Below are 24,841 nucleotides of genomic sequence, written 5' to 3' on the forward strand. Positions count from 1 at the left end.
CTGTAATTTAGGAGCCCGGAGTCAAAACTCTCAGCAGCATCAGCAAAAGACGTCCAGTAGTAACTCTGCCGATGCAGCCGAGTACCAGAGTTGCGATGATGCCAGTCTAGACAGTAGCAAGTACACCTCCCCGTTGCCTTTAGTCAGGAAGAGTAGTGGGAACAAAGCTGTCGCCAATAAAGTGGTGGAGCGTCCAGCTAGCACCATTAGCACTTCTTCCGCCGAGTATCATACACCAGGTCAGTGAAAAACTCCCCTACCTCTCTCTCCCCTGGAAAATTAATGTGCCAATTACAATATGCGTATTGAAGAGTGAGAATCCATTCAGTTAGATTTCAAAGCAAGAAATTGGGATCTTTTCCGTTTGTGCCCCCCCCCCCCCAGTACGTTATGAGCCCCAGTTACAGAGCACGTGACAGTACATAGTAAATCATAATGTAAAAACATGGAAAGTGCGTCTGGGAGTTGCAAATAATATGCGCCCACTAAGCTGGGGGGACAAACGGAAAAGATCCAGAAATTGTGTGGATATATTTTTGGAAGATTATGAAAGATTTAAACGTTTTTAGTTTTGGGCCTGATATTAAATACTGGTTACAATTTTTGTTTTCACTTGTGTAAGCTTTCTTAGTGTATTGAAAATTACGACGGAGGCAAAGGATGGTCGGACAAAAAGCGATAATAGAATTCGCTGGATCATGTCGCTTTTTATTAGATTTTTATGGCCCATAAATTTCCAGAAACAGCCTCATGGCTTTGAGGATCTCCGAAGTTCATCTAAAGATGTCCTTTTGTGATGGTTTTAGGATATGCCTCATCGAGTGGTGACGAAAGTGCGCGTGTTCGAGCAGGCGGAGATGACAGTGAATTTAGTGAGATTGACGACTTTTCCTTTGGTCCAAATATGGCGGCTGCCTTATTAGCATCATCATCGCCAGCATCAGCTACTCGCAACAACCAAAACTACTACCTCAACAATCAACATCCAGCTTCTCAAGGGACGACAGACACTGCCAACAGGCAACAATACTCCAGTACCGAGTCCAATTCTTTGGTAAGACATGTCAGAGACGTAGTCAATAAATGGATTGCTAATTGCTCTAAAAGGAAGTTGGTAGCAGTTATATCAATCCTGCTTTTTGTTTAAACCCTCCAAATTTAGTTTGCTTTTGTTGACTTCAAGCTAGAGTGGAGATTTGTTTGTCAAAACTGTTATGTATATCTTTTAAATAGCGCTCAAACTAAGTTATCAGCAATTATATTAGTCCTGTGGTCTTTTTTAATGCGATTTTTCGCTTGACTGAGTTTTCGTCTGACCCATTTGACTTTTAGCCCTCAAGAATTGGATAAACAGGTAGCTCTCAGAGGGCATTAAGTGGCTGATCAGCTCTCTTAGAGCCTTACGCCTTACTAGTCTCTAAGTACACGGTTCACTGAAACTGTTTTGCGAAGACAATTTCAGGCTGCGAAGGGTGGTTAATTGCTCTCAAACGAAGTTTCTAGCAATTATATTAGTCCTGTTGGTCTTTTTAATAGCCGCCCTCATCTTCTCAGCCGGCTAATATAGTGCTCCTTTTTTTTACTTCGTCGAACTTTTTTCGCTTTACCCATTTTGCCGCTTTTTCGACATTTTGCGTGAAATCTTTTTGACTTCTCTAGGCTAGTTTCACTCTGCTCTCTTTCTGCTCAAAGTCCTTTTAAACAGCAGCTGCTCAGCAAATCAATTCAAAATGAAGAGAGTCAGTATAAAAAAATCAAAATCAGAAATAGAAACGGCATAAACCCATAAAGCCTATTTTTAGATGCCCGGTGCTTGAACTTTGTTCTCATAAGTTTTAGTTACTATCTAAAGTGCTTATTGGTATTGATACTAGACCCCGTATCCTCGCACTGAGAGACAGGAGTATGTTCAATTACGAAATGACATCAAAATAAATCGCACTTAAATCAATTTTTGTTGATATTTTCTTTTCTTTCAATCCCAATAGAGTTATGGGAATCAACGGCGGCTTTTTTCAGGCAATCTGCCGGGTATGTTTTTAATTTGAAAGAGGTAGCGCCCATTGGGCATTAAGTTTCATTAGAGGCCCTTAGCCGCGTTCAGTAGTCCTTCAAGTGCTTAGTGTGGTAAAGTTACGTGGTGAGCCCAAAATGTTGCAATTTTTCGTGTTTGTTCGTCATTTTTCGATTTTTTTGTTGACCAGTCTCAAATTGAGGCTGTTTAATGTTTTTAAAGATCTTTTGCGAGACATAAGTACTTTTTATAACCATTTTATGAGCTATATGTGTGTGGGTACTCCAAACATAAACACGCAAATTGAGACTAATTTTCACTTTCAAGTTTTTTGAAAACTTTTCTCATTTATTAAGTTTTCTCAGCCTTAGGTGTCAAGGAACCTCCTCTAGAGTTTGATAGTTTATTACTGCATAGTTTTTTGGTGGTAGTAGAATGGTCTTCAACCTTTTGACATCATGATTTTTAGCATTTTTTTTTACATAACTTGCTTTTTTTCAGTTTTTGTTTTGACATTTATTGTCATTGTTCAAGTTTTCTAGGACCCAGGAGCGGAAAAACCTCCTCAAGGGTTTGGTAATTGAATGGAATTTTTTTTGGCCATGGAATAGATTTTAACTTATTAATATCACAAGTTTTAGCAATTTTTTTTATAACACTTGCAATTTTTCAAGTTTATTTGAATCTTTTTCTCTTCTAGGTTTCTCCAGCCTCACGAGCCAAGGATCCTCCTCTAAAGTCTGATAATAAATAACTGTATATTTTCTAGACCTAATGGAATGTCATTCTATATTTTAGCATTACGAATTTTTTTGACAAAACTTGCAATTTTTTGACATTTATTTTCATTATTCAAGTTTTTTCAGCTTCAGGGGTCAAAAAACCTCCGTTAGGTTTTGATAATCAGTTATTCGAACATTTTTTTGGCCATCAACTTTTTAGTATCACAAATTATAGCACTTTCAATTTAAAAAAACATAAAACTTTCAACTTTATCGAGTTTTTCTTCTCAGTGTTTCGGGAAATTTCTTATCATTTTTTAGGTTTCTCCGGTCCGAAGAGCCATTTTTCAAGTTTTTTTAAATTTTTTCTGGCACAGGGGCTCCAGGGCCCTCCTCCAAGGTTTGATAATAAGCTGCTGCATAGTTTCAAGAGGTAATGGAATGTTTATCAATATTTTATTTACTCGAATTTTGGCGATTTTTTGACAAAATTTTATTTTTTTAAAAAAATTTTGTGGAAAATTATGATCATATTCCAAGGTTTTGGATCTTTATGAGCCAGTGAAACGATTTAAGGCTTGAAATATGGTGACTGGATTGTATCTTGAGACAACGAAATGGTTCTGAAGATGTTAATATCACAAATGTTAGCAAGATTTTGTTAAATTGTGCAATTGTTTTTTGAGTATTTGAATTTTTGAATATTTTTAACTATCATTAATGGCCAGCGAGACTTCGAAAATCTTGAAGATGGGTTTGATGACAGAACTCTAGAGACAAATAGTATGCGATTCACAGCAACTGTTTCGGAGACTTATACTTATGGTGTGAAGGGCGGTTCCTGAAAATTGATCCCACCAACCCACCCCTCCCTCATTTCACCCCAATCCGCATTTCTGATTATTGTTACGGCCGTAAGGGCCCCGTTCAGCCAAAGATCTCCCTCCCACCGTTGCCCTCTCTATTGCCCCCACTGCTGCGGTCCCCCCCCCCCCCCCCCCCCCCCGCTGCGCTCACCTCACGCCCCCTCAATTAAGCTAAAGCTAGCCTTACTAAACCGTGGCTAACTACTTACGCAGCCAACTGCTCCCTGTTTGTTTGAGAGCAGATCGCTCGACGTTAGCTTTTTGTTAAATTGCTCTTCAACGAAGTTCATAGCAATTATTGTAAACGTGTCTTTTATGCAAAATTTTCGCTTGACAATTTTGACTTTTCGAGTGACTTTTACGCCCTTGACTTTTTGCGTTTCGAGTGATCTAAAATTCTCTCTCAATCACAATTTCAAGCAGCTGAACTCAATTGGTGGCGAGTTGAAAAGTGCGCCGAAACTGGTGCCATTTTTTACTTTAAATCTTAATAGTGGTATTATGTTAACCTCTAATGTGGTTATTTGAAGCCCACTATTGAACTTGTTAGTGCCATTTAGGCTCCTCCCCCCGCCCGACTGAAGCAGGCTGCGATTCATTAGAGCTCCCACTAGTCGTTCGAGATCAATTCTTCCGACGTTTAGGCGGTTCTGTTTCTTAATTTGAGCCCTCTCAGACACCCCTCCACCTAAGTCACCTCCCTCCTCCCCAAAAAAAGCTATCATACTCCGTCACTCTCCTCCAATCTGGGACCCCTCTTGTCCAGCTCTCCCACAACCCTACCCCCAATCGCTCTGGACAAAGTTTGCCGAAAAAGATAGCATTTGACGTTATTTGTCAAAATACAATACTATTGTCAAATGATTTGGCTGAAAAGTTGGTAGCTCAGTCCATTTGTGCTAAGGAACATTATTATTACTCCTCACTCGCAATATCGAGATGTACAACATTGAGGTTTTCGAAAGCAGGTTTTGGGCTTTTAATTTTTTTCTGCTCTCAATCTAAATTCCCAATTATTTGTGTCCTGTGTCAATTGTTGCCTGACCTTCACTAAAGAAATCGGATAAGCTGAGAAAACATGAAGGTTTTAAATTCTTTTTCTGATCTGTTTATAGCTGAAGAGCTGTGAGTTGAGCGAAACCATTTTGCGGTGTTCTCTTAACTGCGCTCAAAAAGTTTTAAGCAATTAGAATAGTCCATTGGTCCTTTTTATGCAATTTTTCGCCTGAACTTTTTTTCGTTTGAGCTTTTTAACGTTTCCTGAAAAACAGGATAAATAAGTAAAGCCCGGAGGGCAATAAGTGGCTGAGCAGCTCTGAGAGTCTAACGACTTGTTAGTTTTTAAGTATGTGACCCACCGAAACTGTTTTGAGGGTATAATTTTATGCTGTGAAGGTTGGTTGTTAATCTTCAAGGTTTGACTCCCTCAATCAACACCGTCCACCAGCACTCCATCGTCCACTCATCTTCCCTTAGATGGGATCCGACTCATCCAGCCTTCCCAATCCTACCCCTATCGCTTGACGCCCCTTGCTTCGCTCACCTCCCCAATCCTGTGCTGTAATCTCTAAGCCCCAATTGGCTACTACTAAAGCCAACTGCTCGCTGGTCGTTTGAGCAATTAGCGCGTTGTTAGCCGAATATGTTTTTTTTCTTTTTGTTTGGTCGGTTGACGCTTTTTGTTTTACATTTGCTTACACAGCAGAGCTAAAAGTCAAATTTTCTGATTAACTCACTTGCGGCTTTTGTGCGCTTGATATCTTTTCCCCAGCAGAAGCGTTTAGGTTACCTGGATAATTAGTTTTTGATCATATGACTTTTGCACTTTAAAACTTGAGTTTATATTTTATTCATTTTAAGTGAAAAAATTTAGTAAGTTTAACTATCTAATGGGTGTAATTATGGTCCCTTATAAAAATGTTTGTGGTTTGAGTTTGAGCAATCCATAATAGTTTATCGCTGAAAGCTTTCTTTACAAATTTTTAGACGGAGTCGATATTTTTTTTACATATTGCGTAGCTATTTTGCCGTGATCCCTTTTAATTGGTCTCAAACAAAGTTTGGAGCAATTAGAATAGTACTGTAGTCTCTTTTATGCAATTTTTCGCTTAACCGTTTTTTCGTCTGAGCCTTCCAACGTTTCTTCCCCAAAATGGGAAAATTAATTAGAGCCCAGAGGGCAATAAGTGGCTAAGTAGCTCTCTCAATGCCACACGACTTAATAGTCTTCAAGTATGCAACCCGCCGAAACTATTTTTAGGCGATGTTTTTATTGTGTGAGGGGCGGTTGTCAATCTTCAAAGTTTGACCCCTTGCCCCAGCACTTCATCGTCCACTCATCTCCTCCTGGCAATGTGAACCCCACTCTCATCCAGCCCTCCAAACCCTTCCCCTAACACTTGACCCCCTTTACTTTGATTACCTCCCCCCGTGCCTAATGCTAGAATCTCTATGCCCCAGCTAGCTATTACCAAAGCCAACCGCTCGCTCGTTGTTTGAGAGCAATTCGCAAGATGTTAGTCGCTTATGTTTTTCTTTGTTTCGTCGTAAGGTGAATATATGATATTTTAAGTTGCTTTGCTTATGATTAGAACTTTTGAGCTTTTGCTGTTAATATTTGAACTTTTGAAGCAGCTCTATTGCGCAGCTTTTCCTGCTAGCTGCTGGTTGTTTGTTAATTCGTACAAAATGTCTACCTTTTAACTCAGTTTAAGCCTTCACATAGAGAGCTTTTAAAATGAAGATGCGTATAGCCGAATATTTAACTAGTGTCCATATTGATTTTTATAATGTTTATTTGGGACAGCAACACTCGCTTTTGTTTTTAATAAATACACGTCTCTTTGTTCAGAGTTAGTAATACATAAACAAAGTGTTCTCAATGTAAAGCTGGTTGAAACTCTACCATTTTCTTCAGACGCATCGGGATTCTTACGCAATGAGGAAGCATCACTCCAAGTCCTCTGCTGGTTCAGCAAATTTGAAGGTCAACAAGTCACAGCAACAGCCGCAAATTGCTGCAAAACCTGTAGTTATGTCAGAATTCACTCCTAATCATTCTCAGGTAAATCATTTCATGAAGTTTTCTGGGGACATTATATCGATCGATAAAACTGAATACAAAGCTAAGAGGAAAGAATGAAAAATTGCCAGCTCGTACTATGGATTTGAGGTCGTTTGGTTTGAATGATCAATGGCCATTGAATGGCCTTGCTGTTATATTATGAAGAATTATTTTTCCAAAGTTTCTCTCCACTGTAAAGTTAACCTATCTGGGTGTTACTTACACCTATTTTGTGTACAAGAGACAGCTAAAGCTGATTGAATGTTTGATATGGTAGTTTCGACTGCTGTTTAATTGCTCTCAAACAAAGTTTGTAGCAATAATATTGTATTTTTTTTTATATGTCTAATATGAATTAATACAAATCTTTGTTATCAAACTTTGATTCGGAATCAAAAGTTTTTGCTCATTGAAGGTTCAAATAAGTGTGTTTTTTGTTGAAGAATTCTTCACTCTTCTCAATCGCACTCTATAACATCAGTCCTGTTCTCCTTAAGTTTCAGAATTCTTCTCGTTTCAATCTTCTATGAACTTTTGAAAATTATTTATGTTCTCCCCGCTCATTGGGTGAGACAATATTTACAAAAACGAAGGTCCCCTCTCATTGGGTGACGCTTCTCAAAAGACTCCTTTCTTCTTGGAGATCACAAAGTTTGCCGAAATAGAATTTGTCCAAAAATATTGCAAAAATTGGGGTTACGGGACTCGTGCAAGCAACATTGTAGCTGATCCTCGTACAATCACAACGGAAACCGACTGAGCCAATCTATCAAAAGCGATAGCATGTCCTTGCGACTGATAATTCCTGCTGTCAGCTAACAGGGCTATGCGCTTTAACGCTTTCTTGAGAGTGACTGACAGACCACCCAATGACTCAACAGCAAGGGGAACAAACAAAATTCCTTGCTCAGAGCAATCATTTTCGTGTTGTGCATACTTTCGCTCTTCGGCTGCTTCAATCGCGTAACCAGAGTTCTCTGCCGCCTGATTTATAATGTTTGGTTGCAGTGGAGAAGTTACGGTGACGTCTAGAGCAGCTGGACGACCTGATTTCCATGAAGGCAGAAATATGTCGCCAGGGCGAGAACCGTTTCCTGCAATAAGGTTCCGTTTTTCTATGACTGGGGACAAGTTAGCTGCTGAGCAAGCTGATGCAAAACGGTCACGAATCCTGTCATGCCGAGAAATTGCATCCCCTCTTCCAGGACAGATGACGGCGTGGTCACCAAAAATGTCAAGGGTCCCAGACCTGCAGTAAGGGCACTTCCTTTCATCTTCATAAACTGCAATACCTAGTCTGTATTTGACACTAATTTGAAATTCACTGGGACACATATGGAGACCTAAGGCAGGAACTGGAGGTGCCGCAAGCCATGCGCCGGAATGAGGCAAACAGAGTGATTGCAGTCTTGCCTTCTCCCTGTTTGACGACTGATATTGTATGGTCTTTTTTGCGCGATTTTTCGCTTGACCGATTTTCCGTCTGACCCTTTTGAATTTCGTCCTCAAAAACGGGATAAACAGGTAACACCTGAGGTACCAGGACTCTAAGTATGCGATTCACCGAAACTGTTTTGAGGAGACATTAATAAAAAAAAACATTGCGTGCTGGTGGTTCTTGAGAGTTTGACCCCCCCCCCCCAAAAAAAACAAAAAAATATCCCACCCTCTGCACATTGCTCCACCCGTAACGCAGCTCAGAAATAGAAGTTTTCATATAATGAAAAGAAAGTTTTCATATTTCTCTGACTGATTTTGTGGGCTTTACTCGTTTTTTAAACTCGTTTTCGTTAATTTTGTGGTAATTTGTGTGATGTTTATCTTTAATGCTGCGAATTGCGCGCCCTGAGTTTATCAATTGCTCTCAAATAAAGTTTGTAGCGACTACATTAGTCTTGTGGTCTTTTTACGACCGACTCGGAGAGGACTATTGGTATTCTCCAGTTTTTTTTGCTGATGCAATTTTGATCAGGGCTTGAACTTTGACTAGTTTTTGAGCACTGATTTCTGTTTTAGAACGTTCAGATTGTTTCGAACATTGGACTTTAAATAAAGCTTAGTTGTTAATATATAGTAATTAAAACCTACTCGTAGTATTCGAGGTCCAAAGGTTATTTTGAGAAAATTTCTTTCCAGTGCCTACCCCCTGCCCCTCTAATTACCTACCTGCAGACCATTCTCACGCCAAACCGATTTTTCGTCGGAAACTTTTAATTTTGCTCCTTAAAGGGGGATAAACAGGTAAGGCCGGAGAGCATTAAGTGGCTGATCAGATTTAGTAGAGCCCTACACCTTGATAGTCTCTAAATTTTTTATAAGATTGACCGAATTCGTTGAGAAGACGTAAAATCATTGTGTGAAGGGCGGTTTTTATATGTTTGAACCTCTCGCTCCCTGAACTCCCCTCTCTAACCCCTCGCCCGCTCCCCTCCATTTGAATACAAAGTTTGTAGCAATTATATTAGAGGAATTTTTTCGCTTGACCGATTTTTCGTCTGACCTATTTGACTTTTCGTCCTTAAAACGGGATAAACATGTATCGCTTGGAGGGCATTAAATTCTCTTAGAGCTATATGGATAATCAGTCTCGAAAGAATACGATTCACCAAAAATGTTTTGAGGCGACTATTTCATGTTGTGACTGGCGGTTCTTAATCTTGAGAGTTTGACCCCCCACTCAATCACCTCACCCACTTATCCCCCCCAGTCTACCCTCTTCCACCTGGTGGTTTGGACCACCTTCTCGTCAAGCACTCCCAGGCCTGCCTACCTACCCCCCCCCCCCCCCAATCAGTTGACCCCCCTCCTAATGCCTGCATATCTCAGCCCCAGCTGGGTACTACCGAAGCTAAACCTCGCCGGCTGTTTGGGTGCAATTTGCCCAAGGTTAGTCGATTGTTTCGATACATAAGATGATGACCTTTTCTCTCCCAGGAGGAGGTCAATTGAAGATATCCCGACTCAATCGAAGTTTATTTCAGGGCAGTACAAGTATTAATCAATTAAAGCATTTCATTTAGTAGATAATTTATCTTTAGAATTTTGAGACCTAGGGTCTGCGGAACTTTTGTAGCTATTGTTGGGGACATACCAGCTGTGTTTATTTTTTAGTATATCAGCTACATAAAAGAAGGAGAATCGCTTCTGTGATGTCAAACAGATGCAGTCCGTTAAGGTTAATTGCTTCCGCAAAATTTGAAACGTAATGACTTGATATTATAATAATGGGCATTTACTCTGTATTTGATCACAGAAGTTAGTGCAAAAATGCGGTCCTCTAATTAGGATAAATTTAATATTGCCCGAAAACAGACTTTTGTCAAAATGGTTATTTTTTTAGTCATATTTTAGTTGTGTTTTCAAAAAAGTCATTAGAATTTTAGTGTACACTTGATCACGTGTTTCGTTTTACATAAGTCACGATTTTGTTGACTTGTCATAATTGACTCATTGTTTCACCTAAATGGATTTTAAATTCGTTCATGTCTTTAATTACGCAATGTGGAAAATACTGTCAAAATCATAAGATCAAAATCAAAAGAGGCGATAAACGGAGAAATCCCGGTCTTTAAGTCATTGAGAATTAGGTTATCAAAGTTCATTAGAGTCTTTGCTAGCTGACATTGGTATTAAGCTTATAAGCTTGCAGTTTAGAAGCTGAATTAAGTTAAGTTTTGGAATCCAACTGAAACTGCACTTCAAATTGGATCATTTTTTTACACTGAAAAAAAAAACAGAAAAATCGGTCAATTTATCTCTTCATTTTTTTCTGTTTCAATTCCGATGTGCATCAAGTGCGTCAACGGTGGCTATTTTCCGGCAATCTGTCGGCTATGTTTTTGTATCTCAGCTACATAAAAGAAGGAGAATCGCTTCTGTGCTGTCAAACAGTTGAAGTCCGTTAAGATTATATGCTTCCCCAAAATTTAAAATGTTATGACTGGATATCATAATAATGGACATATACTCTGTATTTGATCACAGTGGAAGTTATAACGAACATGCGGTACTGCAAGTAGCATAAATTTACTATTGCCCGAAAACAGATTTTTGTCAAAAGGGTTCTTTTTTAATAGCGGCACAGCGAGAGCTGGGGCTATTATTGGCCTTCTCTTGGTTTTTCACAATTCAAAGAATTTGAATTGTATTGGTGCGCTGTTTTTTTTTAAGATGTGTTCACAAATTTTTCAATGACTTTGATCTTTCAAAACGGGACAAACAGGTAAAGCCCAGCGGGCATTAAGTTTCCTTAGAGGCCCAAAGTGGGCTTTAGTAGTTCTTCAAGTGCTTATAGTGGTGCAGCTGCTGGGATAGCCTTAATTTAAGGTTAAATGGTCATTTTTAGGAGTTTTTGGGCTCAAAATGGTGCAATTTATCATGTTTTTTGTGATTTTTTGTTTGGATTAGTCTTAGGTTGAAGTTTTTAAAAGTTGTTGAAGGCCTGTTGCGAGAGAAAATTGCTTGTTATGACCATTTTATGAGCTATATGTTTTGGTACTACAAACACAAACACGCAAAATGATACTAATTTATGACATTTTTTGAGTTTTTTAGCCCTAGGTGTCAGGAAACCTCCTCTAGGGTTTGATAAAATGTTAGATGATAGATTACTGCATCTTTTCTAGTGATAAGGGAATGGTTTTCATGTTTTTGCCATCATGAATTTTAGCATTTTTTTTGACAAAATTTGCAATTTTTTCATTTTTTGACATTTATTGTCTTTATTCAAGTTGTTTGAGTCCCAGGGACCAGAAAACCTCAACAGCGGTTGAATAATAAGTTACTGAAAAATGTTTAGTTGCCATGGAATAGGTTTCAACTTTTGAATATCATAAATTTTAGCGATTGTTTTTGACAAAATTCGCATTTTTTCAGGTTTTTGAAAACTTTGTCATTTATTCAGTTTTTCGAGCTTCAGGGACCAGGCAATCTCAAAGCAATCTCTTTTGAGGTTTAGTAATAGGGCATTGCATTGTTTCTAGTAACAATGGAATGGTTTTTAACATTTTAGTGTCTCGAATTTTAGCATTTTTTGATAAAATCTGCAGTTTTTTTTAAGGCTTCCTAAAGTTTTTGTCAGTTTTTGATATTCGTCCATACTCAAGTGCAAGAAAACATATTCCACGTTCTGATATAAATTTACTGCTTGATTTTTAGTTTCAATGGATTTGTTTTCAACAATTTAACCTTTCGACTTTTTGAAGTTTTTTGATAAAATTTGCAATTTTTTTCAAGTTTATTCAAAACATTTGTATTTTATTTATTTTTTTCTTACCTCAGTATACAGTTAATCATCCAGGGTTTGATAGTATGCTATTAAATGGTTGCTGGGGGCAATTGAATGGCTTTCAACGTTTAATTAGAACCAAAATCTAATTTTTTAAGTTGAAATTTTTTCTAGAAATTTTTGCCTATCGATCTATGAGTCAATGAGTTTTTTAAAGCTTGGAATTGATTTACTGGAGAGCCTCTAGAGATAGAGACAGAGAAATGATTCTGAAGATATTTATATCACGATTTTCAGCAACATTTCCTTATAAATTGTAATTGATTTCTTTTTCTAAATTTTTTGTTCATTTTCGATTTAATCGATCTTCAAGGGCCAATGGGTATTTTTCAGGTCTTGCAGATATAATACTGGACTGATTTTAGAAACAAAAATTGGTTTTGAACATATTTTTGAAACAGGTATTTTTAAAGGGAAAAAATTTTGCTTTAGGTTTAAAAGCTTCAAGATTTTTAGCAATGAGTATATTTTTGTTTAGTTTTGATCTTAATTTCTCAATTTTTTGAGATGATTTTGTTTGTGTTCTGGCTGGCATTGTTCAATTAATTTGCTGGATAGGTAGAGTACGTCTGAGTTTTTCATTCAATTCTTTGAATTGTATTTCAGGACTTGTCCTGCTATGGTTTTTTATTTCGTCGTCATGATTTTTGTTACGACCATATGACGTCACAGCCACTTTTTATTCATTCTTTCATGCAATTTCAACTGAACTGCATGTGTGACGTCATTTTTCGCTCTTAGTGGAGCGAGTTTTTTTGTTCATGCGCGTGATTAAATTTTTGGTCACACTTGACTTACCTTACTCTCAAAAATGACTTCCTCACTTTGAAATTGACTTTTATTTACTTTAATTCAAAGAGATAAGGTCAAATGGGTGTGTGTCACTCTAAATGAAGGTTATTTGAGATCAGCTAATAGAGGCAACAATAACTTATACAGATTTTTAATCAAAATATAACAGATCAGCCTTCAATGAAAAGACGAGTTTTTTGTCTGTCTTTTTTACTGTTTTTTTAGACTGCCGATCTACGAATCTATTGCGGCTATTTTCTAGCAATCTGCCAGCTATGTTAGTCATATTTGAGTTGTGTTTTCAATAAAAATCATGAGAATTTTAGTGTATACTTTGCTTTCTTTCTGTGCACTAAGTAACCTTCAATGTCATCTAAGCTCAAAATTTTTTCAGAGACAAATATACTTAAAATCATAAATAATAGACCAAATTTTTGCGACATTGGATATGTTCCTTTGCTTTATCGGTTCAGATAAGGAAATATTTCGCTTTAAATATTCAGTTTCCTACTAAGACTACATTCAAATGGACGGAACGGCGATACTTCAAAGCAAATTTGTCAATTGAATGGGTAAATAAAAAGCTGTTTAGCTTTGTGTTCTACATTAGATTTAAAACACTTTACAGCTGTGCCGATACTCTTTCCCTTATTTCGGTCTGATCATTGTACATCGGGGTCTTGAAGTAAAATTAAAAAAAAACAAACAACTACTCATAGAATAGCAGAAAACTTTAACAAAAATGTTACTCTGAATTTTTTCTTGGAAGTGTTGGTAGATGTTTTGTCATTTTTAAGACGAATTTGAGTTCCTAATAGTCGCCGAAAGCGTCTCAGCGGCTATTATTTAGGCGCTCTTTACAATCTAGAGTATTTGTATTGTATTAGTGCGCTGTCTTTGTTAAGATCTGTTCACACTTCGGCTATTTTGCATCAGTGAGAAGTCAAATAAGAACCGTGCTTTTAATCGCGTCGGAGTAGTAAACGGAGCGAACAATCTAGTAGGTTTGAGGCCTTATTTTTTTTATTCAAAGTGTTTATAAAGTTGAGTGAGAAATTTGTATTTGAACAAATTTTGGTTTCGAAAGCGATTTCTTTTCAAGTGCAGCCATTTGACTTCTGTTACCTTATATGTGTTCTTATTGCTCCTATTTGCAACTGCTTGAATACATCGACGGGCAAGTAATGCTTTCTACGACGTTGCCACTAACTGTTGTCATAAAAATGTGATTATCCAATTTTCCCCTTTTGATTTTTATTTCTGTTGTCTTATCTCTAAGTGATATTAGTAATGACAGGTCTCATTGGTTTCTAAAGTTAAAAAAATTAACCTAAATGATGATTTGAATTCCTGGCTAGTGGTTTTTAACTTTGACAATATTTATTCTCAAATATTTTGTTAACTTTTTGAGTTTTGAGAGTATTTGCTGTTTCTAATTGGGTGATCATTTCATTTCATTAAAGACAGGTCTCATAGGTTGATAATAATGTTTATTCCAATTGTTTTCATTCTTTCAGATCAAACTTATTGCTTTCTTTGACTTTGACACTAACTGTTTTCTTAGAAACATCAAATTTTGTGTTATGGTCCACATTGTTGTCTTCCGTTAATCTCATTTATGACAGTTCTCATCTGTTGCTACCGAAGCTCAAGTTAATCGAGTTGGTGTTTTCTGTTAGTAAATTTTTATTTCCTATGACTATACGCTGTTGGTTTTCAAAAAATTTCATCATTTTTTTTAGTTTTGCTGGCATTGGTTCTACGATGTCATCACTCAATACCAGTAATGACAGATCTCATCGGCTGCTAATGACGAATAAGTTTATGGCAATATTTGCTTCAGTCAATAGCTGTTGCTCTCGTGCTACTAATCGCTCTAACAAAGTATTGTCGAACTTCTTGTTTTTGAGAAATTTGGTCGTATTTTATCGTTTCGTCTTAAAAATGAAAAAAAATTTCGGTTGCTAATAAGGAGCAGTTGTATCTGTTTAGTCGCTTGATTTCTAAAGGGGTATTTTTCATTTTGACAGGTTTTTTCAAGAAAAGTAATTTCGTATGTTTTTGTTTTCTCGTGGCTTTGTCTCAAGGATAGCAGTTCTTGTTTAGAAATGCTAAAAGGTATTTTATGGCTTCTAATGTTTTATAATATGTTGTTAAGGATGTTGGCATGTAGTTTTGAGGTTCGCGTACCTTTACGACACCGACAATCAGATTTTTGCCAAATTCTTTAGTTTTTGCCTCGTTTTTGATTTCTGTCATTGATTTCCACAATGTTGTTTTGTGTACTCGTTCTAAGGATGCGTGGACTCGATGTGTTGTTATTGTTAGCGATTCTTAGAACTCTAAATCTTGAAAAAAAAATCAAATGGTTTTTCACATTTGGTGCATATTTGGTCAGGGGCGTTGTTGTCTTTATTAATTTGGCTTTATTGTGAAAATGTTAATTCTCGGGTTGTTAGTTTACTAATTCCTTGAATTGTGATTTAGGACTGGTCCTGCTATGTTTTTAATTCGCTTTACCTTTCAGTCTTGTTTATCGTTATACATAAGTCACGACTTTCACGTTTGACTAGCTTCACTCACTGTTTCAATTGAATGGATTTTAAAGTATTTCACTAATTCAATTACTGAAAGTAGTGAACTCGGTCAGTTAAAAGAACAAAATCAAAAGTCACACGTGATGAACCGATAATGCCCATTCATTAAGTCATAATGCATTAGATTATCGGATTTTCTCGCTGGTATTACTATTAAGTTTAATAACCTTCAGTTTAGTAGCTAAATTAAGTATAATATTAGAATCTAACTGCAACTGCACGCCAAATTAGAACTTTTGATACTTAGAAAAATGTCTTTCAATTTCTATCTCTTTGGGTCAGGGGCAGCTATTTGCCGGCTATGTTTGGAGATTTGCGTTACCTAAATTGTCCTCTCATTCACGTTTTTCAGCAGCTAAACTGTTGCTGGAAGTTTATTACTAACTAAAATCAATCGAAAAATGCGCCGAAATTGGTTTCATGTTTTGAAAATAGATTTTGGGGGCTATCCCGTTACAAGCGCGGGGGATATTTGGAAAGACCCAAATTTTGTAACGGCCTATAATCTCTAAAATGATTTCAGGTCCACCATTTGAACTAATTGTACTTGCTTGCCTTCCCCTCCCCCCATTTGGCTAAAACAGAATCGAGTCCCGAATTTCGTCTGCCAAAGGTACCTCGACCAAATTTGAGTCAACGGAAATCGGGCTCGCATAGAGTTTATAGCCACCAAATAAGAATTGAAATATTAATTTTAATCATGTTATTAAAATCTTAGGGTCATTCGCCGAATTATTGTTTTTGAAATTTTTGTTTCAGGCAATCGAAGAGGCTACACGATGGCTGTCCCAAACGAATCAACTGATCGAGAGTTCAGGTAAACACGAACGAGCAATTAGCGAAGCTGACGAGTGGCTTAACCGAACTCTGAAATCACTTAACCGCGATAGCAGCAGTCTATCTACTTACAGTGAAACTAACCCTGCAGATTATACTTCGAATGACTTAAAGGATCTATTTAAACCAAACACTACTACTACTACTAGTTCTACTATTGCCGAAAAAATGGATGCCTTAACTTCTCTTAAACCTAACTCTGTTGAAGGTACTACCTATTCTGTGTCTATTAACCCTAGTTCCAGTAGAAACACTAATTCTCAATCATATCACAAGGCTGCGGGAAGAGAGTTTGAAGATTTGAAGTTGCGAGCGTATCGCGACATCAATGACAATGTCGGAGATCAAATTAAAAGTTCTGTCGGAACGCATCGAGATGGAAACTACGTGAGCAGTACTAACCGTCCTGGAGATAACTCAAGTTACACTAACTCAAATAGTTATTACGGTCACTATGCAGATCCAAGTTCACGTGGTAGTTCTGCTACTAACACGTGGAAGGCGAAATCATCAGGTGTTGGCCTGATTGCCAACTCAGGGTCACTCGGTCGGCTTGTGGACACCGATGATGATTTCGTAGCACCCGAGTACGAAAATGTAACTTTTATACCCGCTAAGCAAGCAGGTGAGTAATTGTATAATGCACTCTAAATTGAGACGCTTTATGCTGGTTCTTGGCTCACGGCTTCGCATTCTTCTAGACAAGTGTGTCAATTACAGATAACTGCGTACCTTTCTTCTACTGGTTAAAAAACTCAAAAAAAGTTTTTGACTTTTACTTAGGTCCCAGTCGTTTTAACGCCATTTTTGGATTTTTTGTCTTGACTTCCAATCAAGTGTCTTCATGATTTTGTGTGTCCGACATAGCTCTCGTTGGGAATTTTGAGTAGCTGATAAGTGTACGCACGCTTATTAGCGAGACTCTAGAAAATCTACCAGCATCTTAAGGCTATAATCTAAAACCCACTCCACTTTGGTTTAAATTCAGTCCTTTTTTGAATAATTGCTTGGTCATATGTTTTTAAAAATATTTCGATTATTGAAACAATTAACTGAATGAATACCCTATACCAAAACTGAATTTGATTAGCTCTCAAACGGTGCTCCAACAGGCAAAATTTCCTCCTAGCATTTGTTCAGCACGGCGCTTTCCAACATTAATTGGATTTTAACTGAAGATTACTTCTTTTGTACTGCATTTTGAACATATTTCGTGCTTTACTTATACGTTCTGCACGTACCATGAAGTTTAAAAAATTATAAAATAATTTAATAAGATTTGTTAAAGTTAACTGTCCATAAGTTTGAAGCAATAAAGGAAAGATAATTCTTGATGATATGTCGTCAAGTAATGTGTTAGTATGGTAGTCCTGCAGTGACGGCCTCTTCTATTAGTACTTCATTCACTCCTCTCTTGATTCTAAATGTGCCCTGTTCTCCCCAGAAACGACTCCATGAGTTAGCACATAGCCAGTATTCTGTACCGTTCTCCTCTCCTACCAACAAAAATTAGTCCGACTTATTCTTCGAAAAGTTAGTTTGCATCATTAGATATGGATTTACACCATTTTGCACTCTCTAGGACGCATTCATTTAATGACAAAACAGATGAGGGGTTTTCAAAGAACTACTCTACTTCATTCGAAATATCAATTTTGTAAGTTAGAGCTGTTAAGTTGGAAAATATCGACGCTTTTATTTCAAAGAATTTCTGACCGTATCGACACCCAACTTTGGTTCTGTGTGATTGAACGCTACAACCTAGATAGCCTAAGATCCCTCTTACCCCATCCAATTATGCGCACAGCATGGAATCCCTCAGACTTGCCAGCCACGTGTTCGTAGATTCCACTCTCATAGTTCTCGAAGTCCTCGAATGCTTGAACAATAGCAACTACTGGCCCGTGAATTAAGATCTCAGTCATTATTGAGTCTGGGTCGGGTGCCACAACGTACATTCGCTCACCTTTAAAGATTCAATTTTAAGACTTCGAACTAACAAGATCAGGTACTAGGTAGTTGAGTTTTGAAATTGAACCCGTTGAATAATGAGTTTTTCGCGGAAATTTAAAAACGAAAAATTGCTATCTAGAGGACGAATTGTTTGAAATAACTTGAACTGCATGTTAACAATAATAATAATGAGCTTATTGTTACATAATTCTTACTTCATTCAGAAGTAGAGATTTTAAAAAATTGCTCTCGAACGAAGTTTAAGGGAATGATCATGAACGTGTCTTTTTTGCTCTTGACCGTTTTTGCGCTTTTGTTCTAGAATGTTGTGTTGCTCGCTTGAAATTCGTCTCTAGTGCCTTTTTCACACTTGACTAATTGAAATTCGCGTGATCTAAATTGGTCCCATTCAGAAATTTGTAAGCAAGGGCATTAATTGTTTGTCCGCACAGAAAATGGAGAACCATTAATAGCTTAGTGGTTAACATCTGTGACAGGCTGACGGAGACCTGAGGTTTGAGCTTCACCTATTTCGGTAAATTTTCCACCCATAAAAAATCTCGAATTGTGCCAAATGTTGTTGAGTTCTTAATTAGGTCACCCCACCCCACCTGTCCTTTTTGAACCATAGTCGATTTATGTTTAATAGCCGCCTCAGCTTCTCAGCCGCCTATTATAGCGCTCCTCTTACAATTCAAAGAATTTGAATTGTATTGGGGCGCTGTCTTTTTTTAAGATCCCTTCACACATTTTCATGATTTTTGAAGTCAAATTGGAGTAGTGAATTTGGTCACGTCGAAACAGAAAATGGAGCGAAAAAGCGAGTGGTTTTGCGGCGTGAAATTTATTTGCTCTAATTTTAAAGTAGAGTGAGAAAACGGTGTTTGAACAAAAATTCGCTTTCTCCCTAGTGGTTTTTTGTTCACATTCGGCAATTTCACTTTGATTTTTACTTTTTTTCGATTTTTTGGATTGGATTTTTTTCTAAATGGTTTTTCCAATCCATTCATAGTTCATTCTACGCGTAGTTTTTTGTTTGAACCGAATTTTCATTTCTGGCTAGTGGTTTTTTGTTCACGTGTGGCATTTTGACATTGATTTTCTGTTTTTTTTTTAAATTTTTTGATCTGATTTTTTAGAAATGGTTTTCCCTATTCAATCATAGTCCGTCCCAATTCAACATAGGTCTAGTATTTTTTGTAGTCAATGAAAATTCTTTGAATTGTACGTCTGGACTTGTCGTGCTATGTTTTTTGTACTTCGTCCAATAAAAATTTTTGCTTTACCTTAATTCACAGCTTGTTCAACATTTTGCGTGAAATCTTTTTGACATCTCTAGGCTAGTTTCACTCTTCTCTCATTCTGCTAAAAGTGGTTTTAGACCGCAGTTGCTCAGCAAAGCAATTAAAAATGAACAGAGTCAGAATCAAAAAAAGAATCAGAAATAGAAACGCGATAAACCCATAAAGCCCGATTTTAGATGCCCATTACTCGAACTTTGTTCATAGTTACCATCTCTAATGCTTATTGGTATTGATACTAATCCCTGTTTGGTCTCGGAACAGGTGTATGTTCAGCTCCAAAATGACGTCAAAATAGTTCGCACTTTTAAATTGTGTGTACAAAAACTTTTTTACTAGTTTTTTCTCCAATCCCAATCTTGGTTATGGGAATCAACGGTGGCTATTTTCCGGCAATCTGCCGGGTATGTTTTCCTTTAGACTGTTTGAACAATCTATTAGGAACCTGTACAAAGATTTCAAACTAGTCTAAATTTTGCTGAAGATCTGGGTAATTTTTTTAGCAGCAATCGTTTTAGACACGATGCATCAACTAAAATGAGTTTGTTTCAACTGAAGTGCAAATTAGGTGAAATCTTAGGTTTCAAATACATGTTTGGAGAAACTACGCAGAACAGTTCCCTGAATATGGCGATTTTTGAAACTGCAAAAGTCGGCATCTGAATAACTGTTGAATAGTTCGCAATAATGCAATTTGAATTTTTATTTTTTCATTAATTTTGAAAATGGAGAATTATTTAATTAATTTTGAAAAAATTTCTTGTACATCTAATTTGTTTCTTCATGAGAAGATGAACAGTTTGAGTATTTAAGAATATTTAAAAAATCGCAAAATTATGGTAGAGCGTCATGAAACTCTAAAAATTCTAGAAAAGTGGCAAATAATTTAGTACATCTCTGCGTTTCTGGAATATTGGCCAAATTGGATCTATTCTGTTGTGCCCCCCCCCCCAGTGTATTTTACGCCCCCAGTTACAAATTATGTTATGTAGAACGTTATTATGTTGACAAAAAATAGTGCACGTGCGCCCTGGGGAGCATAAAACATAAGTTCACTAAGCTGTGGGGAGAAAACAGAATAGATCCGTCGAAATATAGACGAATATAGTATAGCAAATTATTCAGTTTCTAACAGCAATGTCTTTTAGTTGTTCTGATCTCGATGGTTTGTAATAAATACCAAGTGTCTGTTTTCAAGTGAGCAATTAGTTATGTTTTTTTAATAGTAATTTTACCTGGAGCTTTGAGATCCTGCAAATTCAGCTGAGACTGAGCAGATTTAACTCACCTAATTAGCCGTTTCAGTTTTTTAGGAGGCTGGTACTACGTTAATATTTTTGTTTAGCCTTATTTTGTTTCGTCTTGTGAACTTTCCTGATTTAGCAGTCTGATGTGGTCTTGAATTGTCATACTTTCTTCAGACTCATTACGGTCCAGCATATTTACAACGAGTTGCTGTTAAGAAGTCTCGCTTAATATGGAAAATTGAAATTTTTGCTGGAACGTTTCGACTTCTAGAGTGAATTTCACGTCTCTGAATGCTTGGTGGAAATTTACCTGTTGGTGGAATGCTTGGTTAAAATTTCAAAATTTTAACCAGCTGAGCTCACTGAACCCAATTTATTACTAAAGTTAAGTGATACCCAGTTGGTACTATTTTCTCAATTAATTTACTTTAAAAATTAGTATTTTGGTATACGTTAATACGGCAGTTTCATGACCAAAGCTGAGTCAATTACACTGATTATAGCGTCAACAAATCAATCATACTACTGTCCATGTCGTAAACTGTTCAATAAGACCGTCTATTACGTCAATTCTTATAGGAAGAGTAATTATCGGACAGGTGATGTAATATTCAGTATCAACAATCAGTTTTTGCTCAAGTCAGCTATATTAACGCATTCATGAGATTTTAATTTAAACAGATTTGACTGCTGCTTTTCAACTTATTTTTAATGGTTTCACTCGAAATGGTTTTGATCGATAACTAGATTCGGTTACGATAATCGGTATGCTGAACAGCATTGTTCTAATTTACACAATAGTATATTATCAGCTTCACAAATATCATATGACGGTACAGTTCGCATTGACTTTTCCGCCTGAATGAGCATTGTTTTCTGAAATGTTTAATGTATGTCATGATGTTTTTAACCTTTCCATTATTTCAGTAGCTTTTTAATAGCGGCTATAGTGGCTTGCTTTACGACTCGAAGAAGAGTATTGGTTTTTGAAGTTTGTTTTGACCCGAAATACTATTTGCTCGGGTGGCCTTTTCACTTGAAAGCGAAATTCAAATTTTGTTTCATTTTTACGATTTGAACAATTGGGTTGCTATGCAATTCTATGGAACCTCCAATGACAGATAAAGAAATCTTAGTTTTTTTAACCCAATTTTCTATTTTTAACGGTGATAATTATGAAGATGCCTCTTCTTACTTTTTTCCAATATCTCTTCATTCTTGTCATCGACAAATTTTTGTATATTTGCAAAATTTTTTGTAAGTTAATCACTGAATGACTGATATTTCTCTTAGAATTTTGGAGCTTGTTTTCGGTGAAGAAACAATTTGTCGCCGTTGTTTTAATATTTCCATGCTTGTCTTGTTAAATTTAAGATTTGCTATTGGTTGAATTCATTTTATCAAATTTCCAACAAGAGAGAAGTTCAAAATCAGTTTTTTGAAGTTACATCGGAACAAAATTTTATCGTTTTCTTCAAAGCTTATTTGTTTTCATTTTTTGAAATGATTTTGTTCAGTTTAATTTTGAGAAGGTTATGTTTGGGGTCATAGAGCTAATTGCAGTGTTCTGAGTTTCTTAAACCGGTCACTTCGTGACACTTATTGTCCTGGTCAGTTTTCTGAGCTTATCAGTTTTGTAAGGATTCTTTTTTTCTGCCATTATTTGTTGCAAACACATTGTCACGCATGCATCAAATCTGGTTTTTATTAAATCTTTCATGCAATTTGGACTGAATTGCGTGCGCGACGTCATTTTTCAATCTTAGTAGAGTTTTTGTCCATTCGCATAGTCATACGTGACTACCTCACTCTCAAAAATGACTTTTCTCACTTTCAAAATGACTTTTTAAATTAATAATATAATTATCAATTTAAGGAAATAAGGTCAACCGAATATATGGAACTTTATTTGGCGTTTTTGAGGGCAACTATTACAAGCAACACAAGATATACAATTTCTCAATCGAAATGTGACATCTGAGCAAAAAGTTTTTTAAAAACTGAAATTTCTCTTCTTCGCTCTCATTATTTGTCATTATGAGACTGCTGGTCTACAATTGCAGCTTTTTTCTGGCAATCTGTCAGCATCATATGAAAACACTTTAAAGTTACTGACCTCTGTGTAACTGGCTCTTGTAGGAGTTGTTGAAGGATGGAATGCATGTGTGTTTGCACTCAGGCTGGGCAGCCATAACTGGTATCTCAAAATTGTTGGTGAGTGGCAGGCCTCTCTCATCATACAAACCTTGTAACCAATAGTAACTCAAAAGATCTTTTTATTGAAGTTAATCAGTCGTGCTTTTAACGTCCATTATATGCAAGCAGTTAATAGAATCGCATTAAAAATTTGCTGTAATAAGCTGTAGAGTGGCATTAATTATCATTAGGAACTGGAATGCGGGATGTTTAAAAATTTTTTTGAGGAAACCTTTCGGTTAAAGAGCTATCAAAGGTAATTAATTCCCCGTGTATTGGAGGTGTACCTGGATATAGATATGGCTGACAGGAATCTTTTGTGCGGTAGAAGCCACCGGTAGGTAACCCGTGTTTCACATAATATTGCCATGCATCGTAGGGGTCATGGCCGTTTTCGCAACGGCCTCCATTAACGCACGTCAAAAGAGCAGTTGCTGAGATTCGAACGGGGCGCCATTTTGGGTGCTTGATGCAAATTCTGTCAGCAATGGTACTAGCTACTGCTATGGCCCAACAGGAACCACAGCTACCTGAAAAAGGGAAAAAGTCTGGTCCAGAAATTTTTAAAATTACTTCTTTCAGGTTATTTTCTTTGAAGGTATTGAGCTTGTTGGTGGTATCTAGATGCTATCACTGTTTGCAATTAAATGACCAAGTATTTTTGGTCCATATTTCATTGACTCGAAATGACGCTTTTTTCCAGCATTAACTGTACACTGTTCACAAAATTATGCGTTAATTAATTGGTTAGCCAGGTGGGTGCAATCCTTGTTATGTTCCAGTGTAAAAGTTCCCCATTTTGAGTAGAGTTTACATTCAAACTGTTCTGAGTTAGTGAATTAAAAATATGTGCTTAGGGAAGTTGACCTTACCTTGATCATGTATGTCTTGGATGGTATCACAATAGTTCCATCGTTGACGAGCATCAAAGGACTTGGGAGGGTTACCGCGATACCGTCTGAAAGGTTCGTGTCCGAAAGAGTGCCGTCGTAGGATTAGGTTTATCAGCTCATGATTCCGGTGTCTTGGATCGGGAATTGGTCCCTTGTACTTGGGCAATGACTTGTACTTCCTTGCAACCCAAGTTGTGTTGTAGTTGTTCACTATCTTGATTATTTCATCGTCACTGAGAGCCGAAGAAAACGGAAAGATTAAGACTAGAAATAGCAATTTGATTTCTGTAACCATTTTATTCAACTGAGAGTCTGATGAACGAAGTTAGAAATTTGGCATTTGAAGTTCAGTGAGCGAGTTGTTTTGATATTTTGAACTTCATTTCAATCATTGTTTATTTAAGAAAATTGATACAATGAACTTAAATAATGACATTTTGATTTGATTTATTTTAGAAGGATAAATGTATTTGTTGACCTTTTTGGAGTGCTAAAAGGGTGCTCACTTGCTATGAAACAAGGTGATAGATATTTATTTTAGCTTGACCATTTCGGATGAAATTTTGGTTGAACTTTTGGAAAGAAATCCAAAAAAAAACTCGGTTTCGGAAAAAAAACACCACGGAACAAAAAACCCCCAACCAAAATAAGATCGGAAAAACCCACGGAAAGAAATCCCCAAGGAAAAAACCCACGGCTTTTTTTGGGGGGGTACATTCTTGGAGAAACTACGCGAAACATTCTTGGAGAAACTACGCCAAACAGTTACCAGAAAATGGTGTTTAATTGCTCTTGAACGAAGTTCATAGCAATTATTGTAAACGTGTGTGTCTTTTTTATGCAAGTTTTTCGCTTGACATTTCGCGCTTTTCTTCTAGAACCGTCTTTGACTTCGCAAGTGACTTTTTCACGCTTTCGTTCTTCATTTTTGATTGATCTCTATAGCTTGTTGCTAATATAAAATCGGTTGCAGCATTGCAGAGGTAAAGGATTCGTAGCGCAGTGGTCAGTGCGGGTGGTTGTGGATCCGGAGGGCAGTGGTTTGAATCCCGGTGGGGGAAAATTTTTTGCA

General features: G+C 36.9%; 2 protein-coding genes across 3 annotated transcripts in view; one reads left to right on the top strand and one right to left on the bottom strand.

The window, feature by feature from the left end:
- The window catches only part of LOC142336065 (uncharacterized), a 72,156-nt gene that overhangs the window by 28,199 nt on the left and 19,116 nt on the right, over nucleotides 1-24,841 (top strand). Inside the window, exons 5-8 of one of the 2 annotated variants that reach the window (XM_075384568.1) lie at nucleotides 12-239; nucleotides 807-1,054; nucleotides 6,520-6,666; nucleotides 16,102-16,804. In XM_075384568.1, coding sequence (XP_075240683.1) covers nucleotides 12-239; nucleotides 807-1,054; nucleotides 6,520-6,666; nucleotides 16,102-16,804 — 1,326 coding nt within the window. The remainder of the gene's footprint in view (nucleotides 1-11; nucleotides 240-806; nucleotides 1,055-6,519; nucleotides 6,667-16,101; nucleotides 16,805-24,841) is intronic. The other variant, XM_075384569.1, reaches the window with a different exon arrangement.
- LOC142336066 (cathepsin B-like cysteine proteinase 3) lies at nucleotides 17,378-24,546 on the bottom strand. The gene is made up of 5 exons (XM_075384570.1): nucleotides 23,749-24,546; nucleotides 23,164-23,406; nucleotides 22,797-22,925; nucleotides 17,966-18,145; nucleotides 17,378-17,675 (listed from the first exon to the last, which is right to left on the bottom strand). Exons 1-5 carry the CDS (start codon nucleotides 24,062-24,064, stop codon nucleotides 17,536-17,538), a joined length of 1,008 nt encoding a protein of 335 aa, XP_075240685.1. The 5' UTR covers nucleotides 24,065-24,546; the 3' UTR covers nucleotides 17,378-17,535.

This window comes from Convolutriloba macropyga, chromosome 3, assembly GCF_964194025.1.
Source record: "Convolutriloba macropyga chromosome 3, txConMacr16.3, whole genome shotgun sequence".
NCBI lineage: Eukaryota > Metazoa > Xenacoelomorpha > Acoela > Convolutidae > Convolutriloba > Convolutriloba macropyga.